Below are 19,104 nucleotides of genomic sequence, written 5' to 3'. Positions count from 1 at the left end.
CAAAATACGCCAAAAAGCCAATAAAGATCGTGATCACGATGCCCAAGGGGATGGAGCAACGCGGATCTTGGGCCTCTTTCCCTGCAAGACGGGTGGCATACAGGGTCAGTAAACGCACTAGAATGAAAGCACAAAATCCAATTTCCCTTTGCACCTCCAAACGCAGTCTAACCTTCTCCCAACCCCTGCACTCAAGGGCAGCCCAACCTGCCCAGACCCTCGATAAGACACCCAGCGACCGTGTTAACTGTTGTAGCAATGACATCAAAGCCAACGAAGGCATAGACACACGTTGCTGCTCCCTGGAGAATCCCTTCAAAGCCAAAAAGGCAGAAACCCTCCAGAACCCAGAGGGCTCAAGCTGTGTTGAGAGGAGTAAGAAAGAACGTGAGTGAGGTGTGTTCACCCATCTCCACTGGACTTCTCAGTTAACTTCACAAGCCCTGGGCCCCAGGATTCGTATCATCTAGATCCGTCAGCCCCAAAGTCGTTAGTCCCCACTGTATTCCCAGCTCTGCATCAAACACACAGGCATTACTGTGACCAAGAGCACCATCCTAACCTATAGGTGTCACTGGATCCAGACATGGCTACTCTGTAGTCCTCTTCCATGAGCTTCCAGTTGTGCAGGTCTCCCTTAATGAAGCCAGAGAGGATGGTGAAGCTGAGAACCAAAAGGTTCAAGCCAGTGAACACTTTGTTAACCAGGGTCAACTCACGAGCTCCCAGAAACAGTAGTCCTGTGGGGGAACATGGAATAAGAGACATCCAAAATAACTAAATCCACAGAGACAGAAAATGGACGAGTGGTTGTCAGAGGCTGGTGTTTGTGGGTGAGTGGAAGGTGGACAGTCATCGCTCAGTGTGTATAGGTTCCCCTTTACTTGCAATGAAAAAAATTTGGAACTAGAAGCAGGTAATGGTCATACAACAATGTGAAGGTACTGAAAGTGAAAGTCGCTCAGTCGTGTCTGACTCTTTGTGATCCCATGGACTTAGTCCATGGAATTCTCCAGGACAGAATACTGGAGTGGGTAGCCTTTCCCTTCTCCAGGGGATTTTCCCAACCCAGAGAGCAAACCCAGGTCTCATTGCAGGCAGATTCTTTACCAGCTGAGTTACAAGGAAAGCCCAATAATACTGGAGCGGGTGCCTATCCCTTCTCTAGTGGATCTTCCTGACCCAGGAATTGAACTGGAGTCTTGAAGGTACTCAGTGCCACTGAATTGTCCACTTGGAGATGGTTAATTTCTTACTGTGGCAACCATCCCACAATAAACCAATCAATCAAATCACACTTTGCCTATCTTAAAATTATATAATATTGCAGTCTCAATTATATCCCAATAAATCTGGGGCAATATAGTAAAATAATAATAATAATAAAATAATAAAGGTTAATTTTGTGTGAATTTCCTCTCAAACATCTTCAGTCTCAGTACACGGAAGAAACTTATAAGTCTAAGTAAACGATTATCAGGTGGGGGTGATTTTTATCTCTCAAGAGACTCTTGGTAAAGTCTGGAGACATTCTGATTGCTGTAATTCAGGAGGTGGGCTTCACTATTTTCTAGTGAGTAAAAACCAGGGTTGTGGTGGTTTAGTCGTGAATCATGTCCGACTCTTGTGAGCCCGTGGACTGTAGTCCACCAGGCTCCTCTATCCATGGGATTCTCCAGGCAAGAATACTGGAGGGGGTTGCCATTTCCTTTTCCAGGGGATCTCCCCGATCCAGGGATCGAATCTGGGTCTCCTGCACTACAGGTAGATTCTTTACTGTCTGAGCTATGAGGGAGAAACCAGGGTTGCTACTCAATATTTTACAATGATTGAAAACAAAACCTACAATGAATAGGGCAGTACTCCACACACACACCAAAGAATGATTTTACGCAGAATATCAATAGTACCAAAGGTGGAAAACCATGGTCTATGTCTCTCTTGCCTTCCTGTCTCTCCTGTCCCAGACACTTCATTCCAGGCTTAATCCGCCCACCATTCTGGAGCCCCTAGCCGTCTGCACCTCAGCTCCCCTCTTTTATACCCTACTCTGCCTGTTCCATCACTGAACCCTGTCTCACCTGTAAGAAGCAGCACCAGGCCCATTGCAAAAAAAATCTGCATATGTGGCCAGGAAGTAGGGCACGTTCACAGAGAAAGTTCCCTGGAATGCCCGAGAGATGTGGTTCCCAATCAGGCTGTCAAAGGCAGTGCTCCAGGCCCTGGAGGTGGTGCCTGCAGCAGCAGAGGAAGAAACGCTCATCAACAGACATGAACTGAACTCCTGCCGTGTCTTTAATAACTGCAAATCAGTCAATGTGATACACCACATTAGCAAATGGAAAGATAAAAGCCATATGATTATCTCAATAGATGCAGAGAAAGCCTTTGACAAAATTCAACATCCATTTATGATATAAACTCTCTAGAAACCAGGCATAGAAGGAACATACCTCAACATAATAAAAGCCATATGTGATAAACTGCCGGGAGCCGGCACACGAGATCCCACCCATGACAAGGTCATGAGGGAGAAAACCTGACAGGCAAGGCGGATCAGGTTTTCAGGGGTTTTGAAAAGCTGCCCCCAGTGCTCACCTTAAAGATGATATCTGTCTTTCTGATGCCTGCCTCAATAGACTACTCCCTAATTTCTGTGACACAGGCAGAAGGCCTTCCCTGATATCATCCCAAATAAGAATCAATTTAGAATTTTAATCAATAAGTTTCCCGGGTGGTGGTATTTTATGAGATTATCCAGGGTGAAAGGAGTGTTTTAATTTAAACTCCTTTGCTGGTAGTTTGTTAGCCAAATGCATTTATGCCCTTGGTACTAATATGCATGATTGCTTATAATATCCTAATCATAAAATAGCATAAAGAACCTGATTATTTAAAAGCCCTAAGAGACATAGAGCATTTTTGAGGGGTGAAAGAGTCCTATTAGAAAACATAAGAAAAATTATTCTAAAGGTGGTTATTGGGTTGACGTTTGCTTGCTGTGTTTTGCTTGCTGTGTTTTTGCTTTTAATGTGCTAAGGTTGTGTTATAGAAACCACTGTTAATATAGTTAAAGATCTAGAGAAATAAGAACTTAGCCCTAGTGTGGTAACAATGAAGTGGTTGTTAATTGTCAGCCAGGAGTGCCAGGCAGAGGCTGCCTCACCAAAGTCGCAGAGTCAGTGTGGGGTAAACTTCTTAGACAAATGCAACTGACAACTTCTGCAGAAGGATTAATTTTTGTGTTAACAAAGTTATACTTCTACTCTGTACTGTTGCCCTATGAGACTGCTACCTTTCAGTTAAGGTCACCATAGAAACAGAAAATAGGTTTACATTCACCTGACTTGCATAAAATATTAATAGGCCCCAAGGCCAGAAGATAATGTACAAGACCCTCATAAACAAAGAAGTATGCAGAAAACACCCTGGTTTCGTGAAGAATAAGTTGATGTAATGTTAAAGTATCTTCCCCTTAGAAATGTACTAATTTAGGGTATAAAAGCCACAGTAAAAAATAAAGCATTGCCAGACTCTGCCAGACCCTGCAAACACCCCCATCTGGTCATTCTCTCTCCCTCTGTCTTTCTCTCTCTCTCCCTCGCAGACTTGGCCCTATCAAGGCTGGTCTCACGTGTCTTCTCTCTCTCTTGCTGACGCCGTTCATCCTGAGGGTATCCCCTGGATCCTGCCGAGGCTGGACCCCGGCAATAAACCCACAGAAAACATTATCCTCAATGGTGAAAAATTGAAAGCATTTCCCTTAAAGTCAGTAATAAGACCAGGGTGCCCACTCTCACCACTACTATTCAACATAGTTTTGGAAGTTTTAGCCACAGCAATCAGACAAGAAAATGAAATAAAAAGACTCCAGATTGGAAAAGAAGAAGTAAAACTCTCACTGTTTGCAGATGACATGAGCCTCTACATAGAAAACCCTAGAGACTCCACCAGAAAATTACTAGAGCTAATCTATGAATATAGTAAAGTTGCAGGATATAAAACTAACACACAGAAATCCCTTGCATTTCTATAAATGAACAATGAGAAAACTGAAAGAGAAATTAAGGAAATAATTCCATTCACCATTGCAACAAAAAGAATAAAATACTTAGGAATAAATCTACCTAAAGAAACAAAAGGCCTATAGATAGAAAACTATTAAACACTGATGAAGGAAATCAAAGAGGACACAAAGAGATGGAGAAATATACCATGTTCATGGATTGGAAGAGTCAATATAGTGAAAGTGAGTATACAAAACAAAGCAATCTATAGATTCAATGCAATATAGCTACCAATGGTATTTTTCAGAGAACTAGAACAAATAAGTTCACAATTTGTATGGAGATACAAAAAACCTTGAATAGCCAAAGCAATATTGAGAAAGAAGAATGGAACTGGAGGAATCAACCTACATATCTTCAGACTATACTACAAAGTTACAGTCATCAAGACAGTATGGTACTGGCACAAAGACAGACATATAGATCAGTGGAATAAATTAGAAAATCCAGAGATAAATCCATGCACCTATGGACAACTTATCTTTGACAAAGGAGGCAAGAATATACAATGGAGAAAAGACAATCTTTTTAACAAGTGGTGCTGGGAAAACTGGTCAGCCACTTGTAAAAGAATGAAACTGGAACACTTTCTAACACCATACACAAAAGTAAACTCAAAATGTATTAAAGATCTAAATGTAAGACCAGAAACTATAAAACTTCTAGAGGAAAGCATAAGCAAAGCACTCTCTGACATAAATCATATCAGGATCCTCTATGACACCTCCCAGAGTAATGGAAATAAAAGCAAAAATAAACAAATTGGACCTAATTTAAATTAAAAGCTTTTGCACAAAGAAGGAAACTGTAAGCAAGGTGAAAAGACAGCCCTCAGAATGGGAGAAAATAATAGCAAACAAAGCAACTGACAAAGAACTAGTCTCAAAAATATACAAGCAACTCCTGCAACTCAATTCCAGAAAAATAAACTACCCAATCAAAAAATGGGCCAGAGAACTAAACAGACATTTCTCCAAAGAAGACATACAGATGGCCAACAAGCACATGAAAAGATGCTCAACATCACTCATTATTAGAGAAATGCATATCAAAACCACAATGAGGTGCCATCTCACGCCAGTCTGAATGGGTGCTATCAAAAAGTCTACAAACAATAAATGCCAGAGAGGGTGTGGAGAAAAAGGAACCCTCTTACACTGTTGGTGGGGATGCATACTAGTACAGCCACTATGGAGAACAGTGTGGAGCTTCCTTTAAAAACTGGAAGTAGAATTGGCATATGACCCAACAATCCCACTGCTGGGCATGCACACCAAGGAAACCAGAATTGAAAGAGACACATGTACCGCAGTGTTCATCACAGCACTGTTTACAATAGCCAGGACATGGAAGCAACCTAGATGTCCATCGGCAGACAAATGGATAAGAAAGCTGTGGTACATATACACAATGGAATATTACTCAGCCATTGAAAAGAATGCATTTGAATCAGTTCTAATGAGGTGGATTACTGGAGCCTATTATACAGAGCGAAGTAAGTCAGAAAGAAAAACACCAATACAGTATATTAACACACACATATATATGGAATTTAGAAAGATGGTAACGATGAACCTATATGCAAGACAGCAAAAGAGACACAGATGGAATGAACAGACTTTTGAACTCTGTGGGAGAAGGCGAGGGTTGGATGATTTGAGAGAATAGCATTGAAACATGGATATTATCATATGTGAAATAGGTCGCCAGTCCAGGTTCGAGGCATGGAACAGCGTGCTCAGGGCTGGTGCACTGGGATGATCCTGAGGGATGGGACGGGGAGGGAGGTGGGAGGGGGGTTCAGTATGGGGAACACATGTACACCCATGGCTGATTCATGTCAATGTATGACAAAAGCTACCACAATATTGTAAAGTAATTAGCCTCCAGTTAAAATAAATAAAGAAATTAAGAAAATTATTCCTCCTTTCATTGCCACTTCCTTTTATTCAGGTGGTCTGGACCCAGCCAGCTATATTTCTAAGGTATTCCTGTATGAGTGATCTTTTTAAATTAATTAATAAATCTCCTGTTTGGGTCATACCATTTATTTTATTTTATAGGCTGCAGTTTGAAGCTCACTGGATCTTAGTTCCCTGACCAGGGATGGAACCTGAGCCCCAGGCAGTGGAAGCACGGAGTTCTCACCACTGGACCACCAAGGAATTCCCTCTATTTATATTAGAGAGAGTGCACCATTTTCTTTCCTGGAGAACTGCCCACACTCCAGTTTTGGCCGATTGTGTTTTCAGTTGAAAGGTGAATATGTCCCTTATGTCTGCTATGAGGTGGTAGTTGGTCCGAAACTTGATTTTATTCTGATTCAACTTCTCATCAAGGCTATGCTCCAGAAAGTGTTCTTTATTGGTGTCTGGTTGTCCCACATCAGGAAGGGTAGAGTGTTAATTAGGTGATGTCAACCTGTTCCATCAAAGTTCCACCTGGCAGTGTCAGTTCAGTTCAGTTCAGTCACTCATTTGTGTCTAGTTCTTTCCAACCCCATGGACTGCAGCACGCCAGGCTTCCCTGTCCATCTCCAACTCCTGGAGTTTACTCAAACTCCTGTCCTTTGAGTCGGTGATGCCATCCAACCATCTCATCCTCTGTCGTCCGCTTCTCCTCCTGCCTTCAATCTTTCCCAGCATCAGGGTCTTTCCAAAGGAGTCAGCTCTTTGCATCAGGTGGCCAAAGGATTGGAGTTTCAACTTCAGCATCAGCCCTTCCAGTGAATCTTCAGGACTGATTTCCTTTACGATGGACTGGTTGGACAGTCCAAAGGACTGTCAAGAGTCTTCTCCAACACCACAGTTCAAAAGCATCAGTTCTTTGGTGCTCAGCTTTGTTTATGATCCAAGTCTCACACCCCCCATGATTACGGAAAGACCACAGTTTTGTAGACAGATCTTTCAGCTAAGTAATGTCTCTGCTTTTTAGTATGCTGTCTAGGATTGTCATACCTTTTCTTCCAAGGAGCAAGCATCTTTTAATCTCATGTTTGCAGTCACCATCTGCAGTGATTTTGGAGTCCAAGAAAATGAAGTCTGTCACTGTTTCCATTGTTTCCCCATCTATTTGCCATGCAGTAATGGGACTGGATGCCACGATGTTCCTTTTTTGAATATCCAGTTGTAAGCCAGCTTTTTCACTCTCACCTTTCACTTTCATCAAGAGGCTGTTTAGTTCTCCTTTTCTTTCTGCCACAAGGGTGGTATCATCTGCATATCTGAGGTTATTGATTTTTCCCCTGGCAATCTTGATTCCAGCTTGTGCTTCATCAGCCTAGCATTATGTACTCTGTATATAAGTTAAATAAGCAGGGTGACAGTATACAGCCTTGATGAACTCCTTTCCCAATTTGGAACCAGTCTGTTGTTCCATGTCCAGTTCTAACTGTTGCTTCCTGACTTGCATACAGATTTCTCAGGAGGCAGGTTCGGTGGTCTGGTATTCACATCACTTGAATAATTTTCCAGTTTTTGTGATCCACACAATCAAAGGCTTTGGGGGTAGTCAATAAAGCAGATGTAGAAGTTTTTCTGGAACTCTCTTGCTTTTTCTATGATCCAACAGATGTTGGCAATTTGATCTCTGCTTCCTCTGCCTTTTCTAAATCCAGCTTGAACATCTGGAATTTCTCAGTTCACGTACTGTTGAAGCCTAACTTGGAGAATATTGAGCATTACTTTGCTAGTGTGTGAGATGAGCGCAACTATGTGGTCATTTCAACATGTTTTGTTTGGCATTGTCAGTCTCCATAATTGTGTCGTAAGTCTGTAATTTCATTAGAACTCACAGCCTGGTGATATTCCTAATTCAGTTAATCCTCTTCCATTTACTTTTAAATTCATCTAATAATTGTGCTGTTAGTTTCTTGACCTCTATCCCCGCTTCAGTCTTCTTCTTCAGTTGTTCCTTCCCACAATGTTTAACTTCATTTTTACCAACATCGTGAAAGTTCATGATCTCCATTTCCATCATTCTCTTCTTCAGTAACCACTTTTTATCCTGACTTTTCAGTTTCACTTTCTTTCCGTTCTACCCAACTGTAAGCATTTATTAACCATTACTTCCCATCCCATCCCCCTTTTTCTACCAATGCACTTGTTGTTAATGTGGGTTTTTTTTTTTTTTTTCCAGTTAAGAATGTTCCCTCATCACACACTTATATTTATTGTGTAACAGTGTTTTGGTGACAGAAATGTAAGGAAAATAATCACTCACACGATGTTACAGTATATCTCAGTAAGCTGGGGGAAGAGATTAAAACGTGCATTTCTCTTTGTCATTCTTCAATAATGCAGTTTTTCTGTTCTCTTTTTCTTAAATTCTATTTTTTACTACATTGATATAGCTATCCTAGCTTTCTTGAGTTACTGTTTGCACAATGTATTTGTTCCTTTCTTTTCCCTTTTGATCCATTTGTGTCCTAATATTTGAAGTGTAACACTAGACATGAAATATGGTTACCTTCATTTCCTTCCCAGTTCACATTTTCTGTGTTTCCACCAGAAATAGGCATGAGAGGGTATTTCTCATATGCCCATTAATCTTTCATTACTCCCTTTAAATGATAGTTACATTGTTGTACATTTCTGTGAAAACTGATCTTGCTGCTTACTTATGAACCACGCAATTTTCTGCATTCATATTATGTTTTGAAAAGTGTATATAAAAACTATACAATATTACAGTCACTTTGTCCACTAAAAATAAATGCAAGCTTCTAAGTGCATTCCACAGTCACAGCCCGCTGAGGCTAAAATTGTCTCTTGAAGCAGAAGATCCCTCCAGTGTATGGAGGGATTCCACACAACATCTATTTCCCATGGTTAAGACGATTCAACACTGGGAATGTTTTTGTCCAGCATCTGGGAGGTGGAGGCTGGTGGCTGTTGTTCATTTTTCTCCTCGAAGCTGTGTCGGATCCCATATCCAAAGTATATGACAGATCCTAGTAGGGGCATGAGACAGTGAGAAGGGAAAGTAGGTGCTCTCCCTACTTACAATGCCCAATAGGTCTCTTATTACGGCATCTGACATATTTGGGGAGGGCTTCTAGGAAGAGGATTGGTTTCTGTCACTCGAGGGGACTCTTCACCCCCAAAAAGCTACTCACCAATCCCCATCCAGATGCCAAATTGGACCCAGGTCCCAGTGTCCAAGTGCATCATCAGGTAAATGTTCACAAAAATGCTCACCAGAGGGAAGACAGGCAAAGCAGAGACCTGTGGGCAGAGTCAGTTCATCCCTGAACACACACCAGATGTCTGAATTAGAGACTCCACCCCCAGGAAGAGCAGGAAGACGCCAGTTCTACTCAGGCTGTGTGTTCAGTGACTACTGAGACTGGGTTTGTGAATCACTGAGTGTGGATCTGGGAAGGGTCCATTGGTTTTAGAAGTTCCCTTTACTCCCTGGCCCAACAAAGATGTGTAGACCTCAAAGTACACAGAATTAATTCACTCAAGGTGGACACTCTGGGCACATAAGGTCACCTACCCTGAAGTGAAGAGGAGAGGGGCTCTGGGGCTGCCTCCAGATGATGACCGTGGCCCCAGTGATGAGCAGCAGCAGCAGCACAGCCACTGTTGTGAGCACGGGGTCTCCAGAGAACACGTGGCTGGGCCACTGGGCCAGGATCAGGCTCAGGATAGTCAGCAGGAGAACTGCAAGGGTCAAGGTAGAGGAGAAAAGGCTGAACCCAGAAGCCAAAGACGTCAGGACCTTGGGTCACACCCCTGAAATAGTCCACATCAGGAAGAACCATCATATCTCCAAGACTCCTTCTCAACAGCCAAAGACACAGGCTGCCAACCTATCTTGTCAATTTCAAAATACCACCAAAGAGAAACCCCACTGCTCACCGAGCAGGAAGGCACATCCACAGACAATCTGGCTAGATTTCCGGGTGGGAATGGGGCTGGTAGGGTACCACAGAGTCTTCAGAATGCTTGAGGTTCCAGCTTCAGGTACAGGTTCTGAAGGACTTGCTTCATGATCAGAAATCTCAATTTCCTCCTCTACTTTCTCATTCTTGCTTAAATTTTGGTCTGGTTGGTACCTGAAGGAGAGATATCAAAGCAGTATTCACAGCAGCCCCCTACTCATTCAAACATCAGACAGTATAATTCACCTCTTTCTTGCCTTAAGCCTAGTGAAACATATAGAAGGCAGCAAGAAGACAGCAGAGGATTACCTCCCCATCACCCCCTAGAGTCCAAGGCTCTCAGCCAAGGTTAGTGGGTCTCACCTGAGGACAAGTATGGAAACAGCCATAAGAGTGTAAGCAGGCAGGACCCCGGTTGACATGAGTTTCACCAGATCGAGGATCCTGAGGAGTGATGCCATGAACCCTAGAATGAGGGTGGGGGGAGGGAGTGAGAAGTCCCTGGAAGCATTCATGTTAAAGAAATTGGTCATAGGAAAGAATGGACTTCCTTTATTCACCTGTAAGAATTCCAGAAGCCATGATGGCCATGATGGGGGGGTGTATGCAGGCGTTGATCTGAGTAAGTCTCCGGAAAAGGAACCCATCATCTGCCATTGTGCAGATCAACTGAAACATGGGGAACATGGAGCCCAGGAGGCTGGGAGAGAAAATGGAAACACATGTGAGGATGTGGAGATGCAGGAGCGACCAGAGCATGTGTTCCCTAGTCTACATGGGTTAAGGTATCCTTCCTTCTTGTCTCTCAATCCCAAGGGCTGGGATATCTGAGAATCTGACAGTAGATGAAGAGAAAACGAGGACACTGACCTGTATAAAAGGGTACACAGGAAGACAACAGCCATGGCATATTTGGCAGAAGCCCATCCTACATGGAGAAAAGCCTGCAGTAAGGGGCTGTAAGGGTAAATCTGGTAGTAGGGCACCATGAGGGTGAGCGCTGCTGAGACACCAGAGTACGCCAGAAAGCCGATGAAGATGGAGATCACCATGCTCAAGGGGATGGAACACTGAGGATTTGGGGCTTGTTTTCCTGCAGGACAGGAGGAAGTACTGGGTCAGGAAAGCATGCTGCTGTGAAAACAGAAAATCCCCTTCTCTGTTGCACATCCAAAAGCAGGCTTTTGTTGCTGCTGTTCAGTCACTCAGCTGTGTCTAACTCTTTGTGACCCCATGGACTGCAGCACGCCAGATGTCCCTGTCGTCGCCATCTCCCTGAGTTTCCTCAAACTCATGTCCATTGAGTCGGTGAAGCCATCCAACCATCTCATCCTCTGTTGCCCCCTTCTCCTATGTCCTCAATCTTTCTCAGCATCAGGGTCTAACCTTCTACCAACCCCTGTGCCCAGGGGCAGCCTAATCATTGCCCACATCCCTGATGGGACACACAATGACCATGTTACCTGCAGTGACAATAGCATGAACATCAAAATATGAGGTGAAAAGTATAGCTGCTCCTTGGAGAATCCCTTCAAAGCCAAACGGCACAAACCCTCCAGAACCCAGAGGGCCCAAGCTATGGTGAGAGAAGGAAAGAGGAAGAACATGGGTGAGGTGTGTTCAACCACTTCTACAGGGCTCCTCCCCTCATATCACAAGTCCTGGGCTCCAGGACCCCCATCACCTGGATCCACCAGCCCAGATATCTTTAGTCCCCACCATGTTCCCAGCTCTGTACCAACACCACCCATGTATTACCAAGAGGACCCTCCTGACCTAAAGGTGCTGCTGGATCCAGATATGTTAGCTCTGTAGTCCTGTTCTGTGAGCTGCCAGTTGTGCAGGTCTCCCTTAATGAAGCCAGAGAGGATCATGAAGATGGGAACAAAAAGGTTCAAGCCTGTGGACACTTTGAAAATCAGGGTTGTCACATGAGCACCCCGAACCAGTAGTCCTGTGGGAAAGATGGAATATGAGACACAGAAAGCAGACCAGTGGTTGCCAGGGCTTGAGGGTTGGGGTGGTTTGGGGCAGACTGTGGTATGGGATAGACCATGACTGCTCAGTGGGTGGAGAAGGCAATGGCAGCCCACTCCAGTACTCTTGCCTGGAAAATCCCATGGGCAGAGGAGCCTGGTAGGCTGCAGTCAGTGGGGTCACTAAGAGTTGGACACGACTGGGTGACTTCACTCTCACTTTTCACTTTCATGCAGTGGAGAAGGAAACAGCAACCCACTCCAGTGTTCTTGCCTGCTGAATCCCAGGGACGGGGGAGCCTAGTGGGCTGCCGTCTATGGGGTCGCACAGAGTCAGACACGACTAAAGCAACTCAGCAGCAGCAGTAGCAGCAGCTCAGTGGGTACACGGTTTCCTTTTGGGGAGATGATCATGTTTGGAACTAGATGGAGTGATAGTTACAACACTGTGAATGGACTAAGTATCAGTGAGTTGCACGCTTTGAGGTGCTTTCCTGGTGGCTCAGTGGTAAAGAATCTGCCTGCAATGCAGGAGTCACAGGAGACACAGGTTCAATCCCTGGGTTAGGAAGATCTCCTGGAGGAGGGCATGGTGACCCACTCCAGCATTCTTGCCTGGAGAATCACAAGGACAGAGGAGCTTGACAGGCTGCAGTCCATATGGTTGCAAAGAGTTGTACATGACTGAATCGACTTAGTGCCCAGACACACATGTGCACTTTAAGATGGTTAATTTCTTACTGTGGCCATCATCTCACAAGGTATATCTATCAAATCATCAATTTGTACACCTTCAGTCAGTTCAGTTCAGTTCAGTTCAGTCGCTCAGTCATGTCTGACTCTTTGTGATCCCATGAATTGCAGCACGCCAGGCTTCCCTGTCCATCACCAACTCCTGGAGTTTACTCAAACTCATGCCCATCGAGTTGGTGATGCCATCTAGCCATCTCATCCTCTGTCATCCCCTTCTCCTCCTGCCCCCAATCCCTCCCAGCATCAGGGTCTTTTCCAATGAGTCAAGTCTTTGCATGAGGTGGCCAAAGTATTGGAGTTTCAGCTTCAGCATCAGTCCTTCCAGTGAACATCCAGGACTGATCTCCTTTAGGATGAACTGGTTGGATCTCTTTGCAGTCCAAGGGACTCTCAAGAGTCTTCTCCAACACCACAGTTCAAAAGCATCAATTTTTCGGTGCTCAGCTTTCTTCACAGTCCAACTCTCACATCCATAGATGACCACTGTAAAAACCATAGCCTTGACCAGATGGACCTTTGTTGGCAAAGTAATGTCTCTGCTTTTTAATATGCTATTTAGGTTGGTCATAACTTTCCTTCCAAGGAGTAAGTGTCTTTTAATTTCATGGCTGTACATCTTAAACTTACACAATATTGTATATCAATTACATCTCAATAAAATTGGGAAAAACAATGTGTTAGTTTTATTCTATGAGAATTTCCTCTCAATTGAAAAAAAATCTTTGGTCTCAATACAGAGGAAGAAACTTGTCATGCTGAGTAAATGATTCTGAGCTGGGATGATTTTATCACTGAAGGGACAGTTGCCAATGCCCAGAGGCATTCTGATGATCACAGTTTAGCACCAGTACCTAGTGAGCAAGGCTGGGGATGCTATGCAACATCTGACTATGATTAAAAAACATCAACAACAACAACAACAAAAACACCACCCTACAATATGGAGCACAGGACAGACCCAGGGTGGGAAACAATTCTCTATGTCTTGCCTCCCTTACTCATAACCCTGATCCTTCTTTCCAGCCCTAATTCTACCTTCTGCCACCTCAAGCCTTTCCCACACCAATTCTCCCTCCAAACCCCACTCTTTCCACCCAATGTCTGACCCCTTCTCACCAGTCATCAGCAGCACCAGGCCCAGGGAAATAAAGTCTGGGTACGGGGCCAGGAAAGAGGGCATATGTGGAGAGAAAGTTCTCTCTAATGCCTGAGAGATGTGGTTCCCAATGAGGCTGTCAAAGGTGTAGCTCCAAGCCCTGGTCAAACAGGAAGCGGCTGCAGTGGCAGAAGAAGGGAGATTAATAGACATTAATTAAACCCATACAATGCACCTTGGGATGTATTTAGGGGGAAAACAGACAAAATTCTCACTCCCAACTAGTTCCTTTTCATGAGATTGGGGAGAGAAGAATCAGATGATTCACAAAATTTAATTCACTATTTAATATGTGAGGAGATCAATGTTATGCAAGAAAAGAATACAGTGAAGTGGGACCTGGGATGGCTGGGAGATGAGTGTTGAAATTTTAAATCAAGTAGTAAAGGAAAATCCCTTGAAGGCAACAGCTGAGCAAAGACTTCCATATGGTGAGGGGAGAAGCATGTGGGAACTGCCTCCCTCTCACCCACCCCCTACAGTTCCCTTTCTTCTGGTTTTTTGGCCCATGTTTAAAGAAAACAGGATAGCTCAGTACAGTGAAGCTGTGGGGCTTTCTAGAACTTCCCTCTACAAGCTCCATAACAAAGTCTTTATGAATGAGTGAAGACCCCAGTTACCCTCCTAGTTTACTGACGCTTAAACCCCACTTTGTCCCCCTCCCCATCATCTCACCAGCCACTAAATACAGTAAGAGGTTCCAACCAATGACGAAGGCGTGGAGTTCTCCCATGGTGACGTAGCTGTAGAGATACGCAGAACAGGAGTGTGGTACCCAAGCCCAAAGTTCGGCATAGCAGAGTCCAGACAACACAGAAGACAGGGCGACCACCGAAAAGGAGATGATGATCGCCGGTCCAGTGATGAACATGGCCATGACGCCTGTCAGGACGTACACACCAGCGCCCAGAGTCCTGCCCACGCCCAAGAGCACCAGGCCGAGGGTGCTCAGCGGAGCTCTGCGACTCTCAGACTCCTCCCGGGGCTCCAGTGGCCGCCTGCGGACCAGCTTCTGAACAAACTGGCGAACATACTGACGCAGCATCCTAGACGGAGTTGAGGAGGTTACGATCTGCTGAGAAAACAAGACACAAAGTCATCAAGCAGGTCCATCCGCCCTTGGCCCTGGGAGTCCAATTACACGGAGCAATGGAGTGATGAGGGGCAGGCTGTACAAGGACACAATGGCAAGTTCTCCACCTCTGCGCTTTGGTTTCCTCAAACATAAATCAGACATTTAATATGCTTCAAACTTGCTGGAAAGGTTGCTTAAAGAGAAGTGGGGGGTGGGGGGCACAGAATACATCTTCCCGAGGGTGCCACTTTGGTTTTTGGGCTGTTTTGAGATGAAGTCAATCAAGATACTGCAGCCTAAAGAAAAGCCTTTTGCCTGTCCCTTCGTGGCTGAAAGTAATTTAGATTAGGGGACCCCTAACAGCTCCATGTCCCCAGAGAGCTATTATCAGAGAGAACTTCTGGTCTTAGAAAGGCTTGTCAGCATGGAGGGGCAAACATTTGTTAACCAATCATTTGCTCTTCTCATCTTCTGTAACCAAGCGGGGCTGATCTCAGAGAGAGAGAGAGAGCCGTGAGTGGCAGCTTGAAGCGAGGTCTTAGTTCTCTGACCAGGAATTGGACCTGGGCCGCCTGGATGAAAACCAGGAATCCTCCTCCTTGTCCAAGACCGGCTAGAGGCTGGAAACAAGGTTTCCCTGGCTATTGCCCCCACTGAAAAATGGGAGGAAAAAACTGAAAAAAAAAAAAATTTAAAATTAAGAAAGCAGCTTATTACTAGAGACACAACACAACAAGCAGGAGAACACACAGAGAAATAGTTTTTTGTTTTTTATTTAAGACAGAAGCAAGGCAGAATTTATGCCTGTAGAGAAAAGATGTGGGCATCCTCATAACGAGTAGGATCCCCATAAAGATGCAAGTAAATTATTCATGCAGGGCAGTTCTTCTCGGTGTGTTTGCCTTTGGCCAACTGTCTGGTTTCTCTTTCCACACTTGACCTGCCCTAGGATCCTCCCCGTGCCCTAGATTTCTTTCGACTAGAGATCCTCCGAATGTTTTTGAAATGCCAACAGATAGTGGTTTCTCTGCACCTGTTAAAGCTATTCATGACCGAAGGGTCTCCAATTTCTGGAGCGACCAGCCAGAGACAGAATAAACAGGTTTTATTTTACCCACAAGTGTAAATTAACAGATTGCTGTACATCATAAGTAGCTTGAGGAGAACAGTCTTCTTATGTTTGAAAAAACAATAATTAGAAGCCAATAATTTGCCATACAAAAGTCATAAAGAAAAAAAAAGTCATAAAGATTATAATCATATTTAGCATTTCATTTGTGGATATTAGTCACTCAGTTGTGTCCAAATCTTTGTAACCCCATGGACTGCAGCCTGCCAGGCTCCTCTGTCCGTGGGATTTCCCAGGCAAGAATACTGGAATGAGTTGCCATTTCCTTCCCTAGGGCATAATCCAGACCCAGAGATCAAGCCCAAGTCTCCTGCATTGCAGGCAGGTTCTTACTGTCTGAGCCACCAGGGAAGCCCAGCAGTTCATTTAATGCCATGTAATTCACTTCTGTTCCGTTTGAGTCCAGTTTTTCTATTAGTTCTGTTGACCTGGCCTGATGATTAAGGATGCCAGTGACAGTGAGAGTTTCAAGAAGTCTGTGAGGTTTTTGTTAAGGCTGGTGTGATTTGTCCAGTGAGGTGAGTACCTTGATCACTGGAGATTATGGAAGGCATACTCCAAGTGGAATGCATATTTATTTTTACAATTTTCTATTCATTGCAAGGGCATCAGTCTTGCAGCCAGGAAAGTCTTTAACCCATCAAATAAAAATGAGATTTTTCAGGGAGCCAGGAAAAGCCGGGCAGTCGCCTTGGGTGTCCCAGAGCCCTGACTATTTAATCAGCAGCTATTGTGTACCCATTTTAAATTCCCTCAGTTAGGAGTAGACCTCTGCCACGCTCTTCTCTGGTGGCCCAGATGGTAAAGAATCTGCCTGCAAGGCAGGAGACATGGATTCGATCCCTGGGTTGAGAAGATCCCCTGGAGAAGGAAATGGCAACCCACTCCAGTATTCTTGCCTGCAGAATTCCATGGACAGAGGAGCCTGGTGGGCTACAGACATAGCGTTGCAAAGAGTCGGACACTACTGAGTTACTAACACATTCATTTTCAGTTGCTATGCCACAAGGATATCAGGGTGTCCAAAGTCTGACAATAAAGGTTAAGTTTTGTAGAAGAATGAACTTTATCTACATGTGCCATAATCTTCAGAGATCGTGAAATGCTCCTTATTTTCTCAACCAAAGTAACGAGAGATCTCAAAAGCAATAACAAATCACTTAGACCCAAAGAGTTTACACAGTCTGTTATCAAAAGCAGCGCTCCAAGAAAACATTGTTCTCTTAACAGACAGAGAAAATCATATTCCAGTCTGGCAACAGCTTACTGTTAATAACAACATTTATTTACCTAATTAATTTTGATTCAATTTTGGAAAGCCCTCTCTATAGATCTTGAAGAGGTAGCACTTTTTCAAAGGCATCCAAGTGAAACCATAACTGTGTATTATGTAAAGAAAAGATTTAAGAAGGCATGTTTAAAGTCTGACTATGGACTTCCCTGCTGAGTCCGGTGGCAAAGAATCAACCTGCCAATGCAGGGGATGCAGTTGGATCCCTGAACCAGAAGATTCCACATGCTGTCGTGCAACGAAGCCCATGCACCACAACCACGGAAGCCCGCACCCTGGAGCCCGGGTTCGGCAGAAAGAGACGTGACCACAAAGGGAAGCCTGTAGGTCGTAACTGGAGAGCTGCCCCCACTCAGACAACTAGAGAAAGCCAGCTCACAGTGACAAAGACCAGACACAGCCAAATATTAAATAAATTAATTAAATAGTTTCTAGAGGCTTTCACATTAAAAATGTGATTGCAATGCAATTGACAAAGTAGCTGGGTTACTGCTGTGACTTAAAACACTCTCAGAAAATAACTGGAATTATGCCTAACACTGCACTTGTTTGTGTTGCATCTAAGGTAAAGTTGAAGGGAACATAAAGCTTAGATGAAAAAGAAACTTTGAAAGTGAAAGTTTAATTGCTCAGTTTTGTCCAACTCTTTGTGACGCCATGGACTCTAGCCTGCTAGGCTCCTCTATTCATGGAATTTTACAGGCAAGAACACTAGAGTGAGTTGCCCTTCCCTTTTCCAGGGATCTTCCAACCCAGGGATTGAATCTGGGTCTTCTCAAGTAAAGTAGGAAAGAAAATCACAGGATAAAAAGAGAAAAGTGCAGTGTGTGTGCTGGTGGGCTGCTTGAGAAGAAATACACTGGAGGACCTGGGGATGTAATTTTTCTACCATCCCTAGGAAATAAAGTGTGGTGTGTAGCAGGGAGAAATTTACTGATGGTGCCAATGATGAGTCCCTGCTTTGTTGATGAGGAAGCACTGCTGGGCTGAGGACCTGCGGGGGTTGCAGTTCAAGGAGAGCAAGAGACAGAGGAAACAGAATTTGGGCTCCTTCACTGAGCAGACCTAGATTGAAACCTGTGGGTCTTGGAAACAGAGAGTGAGAGCAAGCAAATTCTCGTGGGAAAGAGAGAGAAGCTCAGAGGTCTCTAGCCAGCAGTTTGGGGTTTACCTTAAAATCCTGGGTTTCAGCATCAGGTGTTCTTGGAGAGAGTCAGCCGTGAGGGGTGGCTTAGCTCTGTGTGCAGGTATTGAGCCCGGGTGGCCTGGGGGAAAACCAGGACTCCTAACTGCTCGTCCTCCAGGGGCCAGAGGCTAGAGACAAGGTTCCCCTGACTCTTGCCTCCATTGAAAAATACATTTCTCAAGGCGGAAAAAAAATTTTTTGTAATCAAAAATAGGTACAAAGTGTATTATTAGAGACTCAGCACAACAAGTGAGTGAGCACACAGAGGAAGTTTGTTCAGTTAACACAGAAGCGAGGCAGAGATACACACCTGGAGAGAAAGAGTGTGGGCGTTCTCTGAGGAGGAGGAGCCCCATAACCCACAAAAGTCAGTAAAACCATTCATACAGGGCAGTTCTTCTGCGTTTGTTAGCCTTTGGCGAATTATCTGGTTTCTTTTTCCACAGCTGCCCTGCCCTTGAATCCTCATTTTCAAGATGGGTTCCATTTTTTTTCAAGATGGGTTCCAGCTGGGAGGCCATGGGATGGGGTGGGATCCCAGCAGCTCCTATTATGGGGGGATGCCCTCCTCCTCTCTGACCCTC

The 19,104-nt window shown here is 44.4% G+C and overlaps 1 protein-coding gene across 2 annotated transcripts in view; it reads right to left on the bottom strand.

Moving 5' to 3' along the window:
• Positions 1-8,837: 8,837 nt before the first annotated feature.
• LOC122692498 (cationic amino acid transporter 3-like) overlaps positions 8,838-19,104 on the bottom strand; it is a 31,468-nt gene continuing 21,201 nt past the window's right edge. Inside the window, exons 3-13 of one of the 2 annotated variants that reach the window (XM_043900112.1) lie at positions 14,515-14,924; positions 13,800-13,958; positions 11,731-11,908; positions 11,418-11,530; positions 10,825-11,047; positions 10,515-10,654; positions 10,318-10,420; positions 9,932-10,128; positions 9,567-9,733; positions 9,184-9,292; positions 8,838-9,018 (exon numbers count right to left, since the gene is read on the bottom strand). In XM_043900112.1, the coding sequence (XP_043756047.1) occupies positions 8,897-9,018; positions 9,184-9,292; positions 9,567-9,733; positions 9,932-10,128; positions 10,318-10,420; positions 10,515-10,654; positions 10,825-11,047; positions 11,418-11,530; positions 11,731-11,908; positions 13,800-13,958; positions 14,515-14,884 (1,881 nt within the window). In that variant the 5' untranslated portion in view covers positions 14,885-14,924 and the 3' untranslated portion in view covers positions 8,838-8,896. Of the gene's footprint in view, positions 9,019-9,183; positions 9,293-9,566; positions 9,734-9,931; positions 10,129-10,317; positions 10,421-10,514; positions 10,655-10,824; positions 11,048-11,417; positions 11,531-11,730; positions 11,909-13,799; positions 13,959-14,514; positions 14,925-15,373; positions 15,589-19,104 lie in introns of those variants that run through there. The other variant, XR_006340675.1, reaches the window with a different exon arrangement.

The sequence above is a fragment of the Cervus elaphus genome, chromosome 4 (assembly GCF_910594005.1).
Source record: "Cervus elaphus chromosome 4, mCerEla1.1, whole genome shotgun sequence".
NCBI lineage: Eukaryota > Metazoa > Chordata > Mammalia > Artiodactyla > Cervidae > Cervus > Cervus elaphus.
The sequence above is the reverse complement of the archived record's forward strand: the minus strand, read 5'-3'. Positions and strand labels throughout refer to the sequence as shown.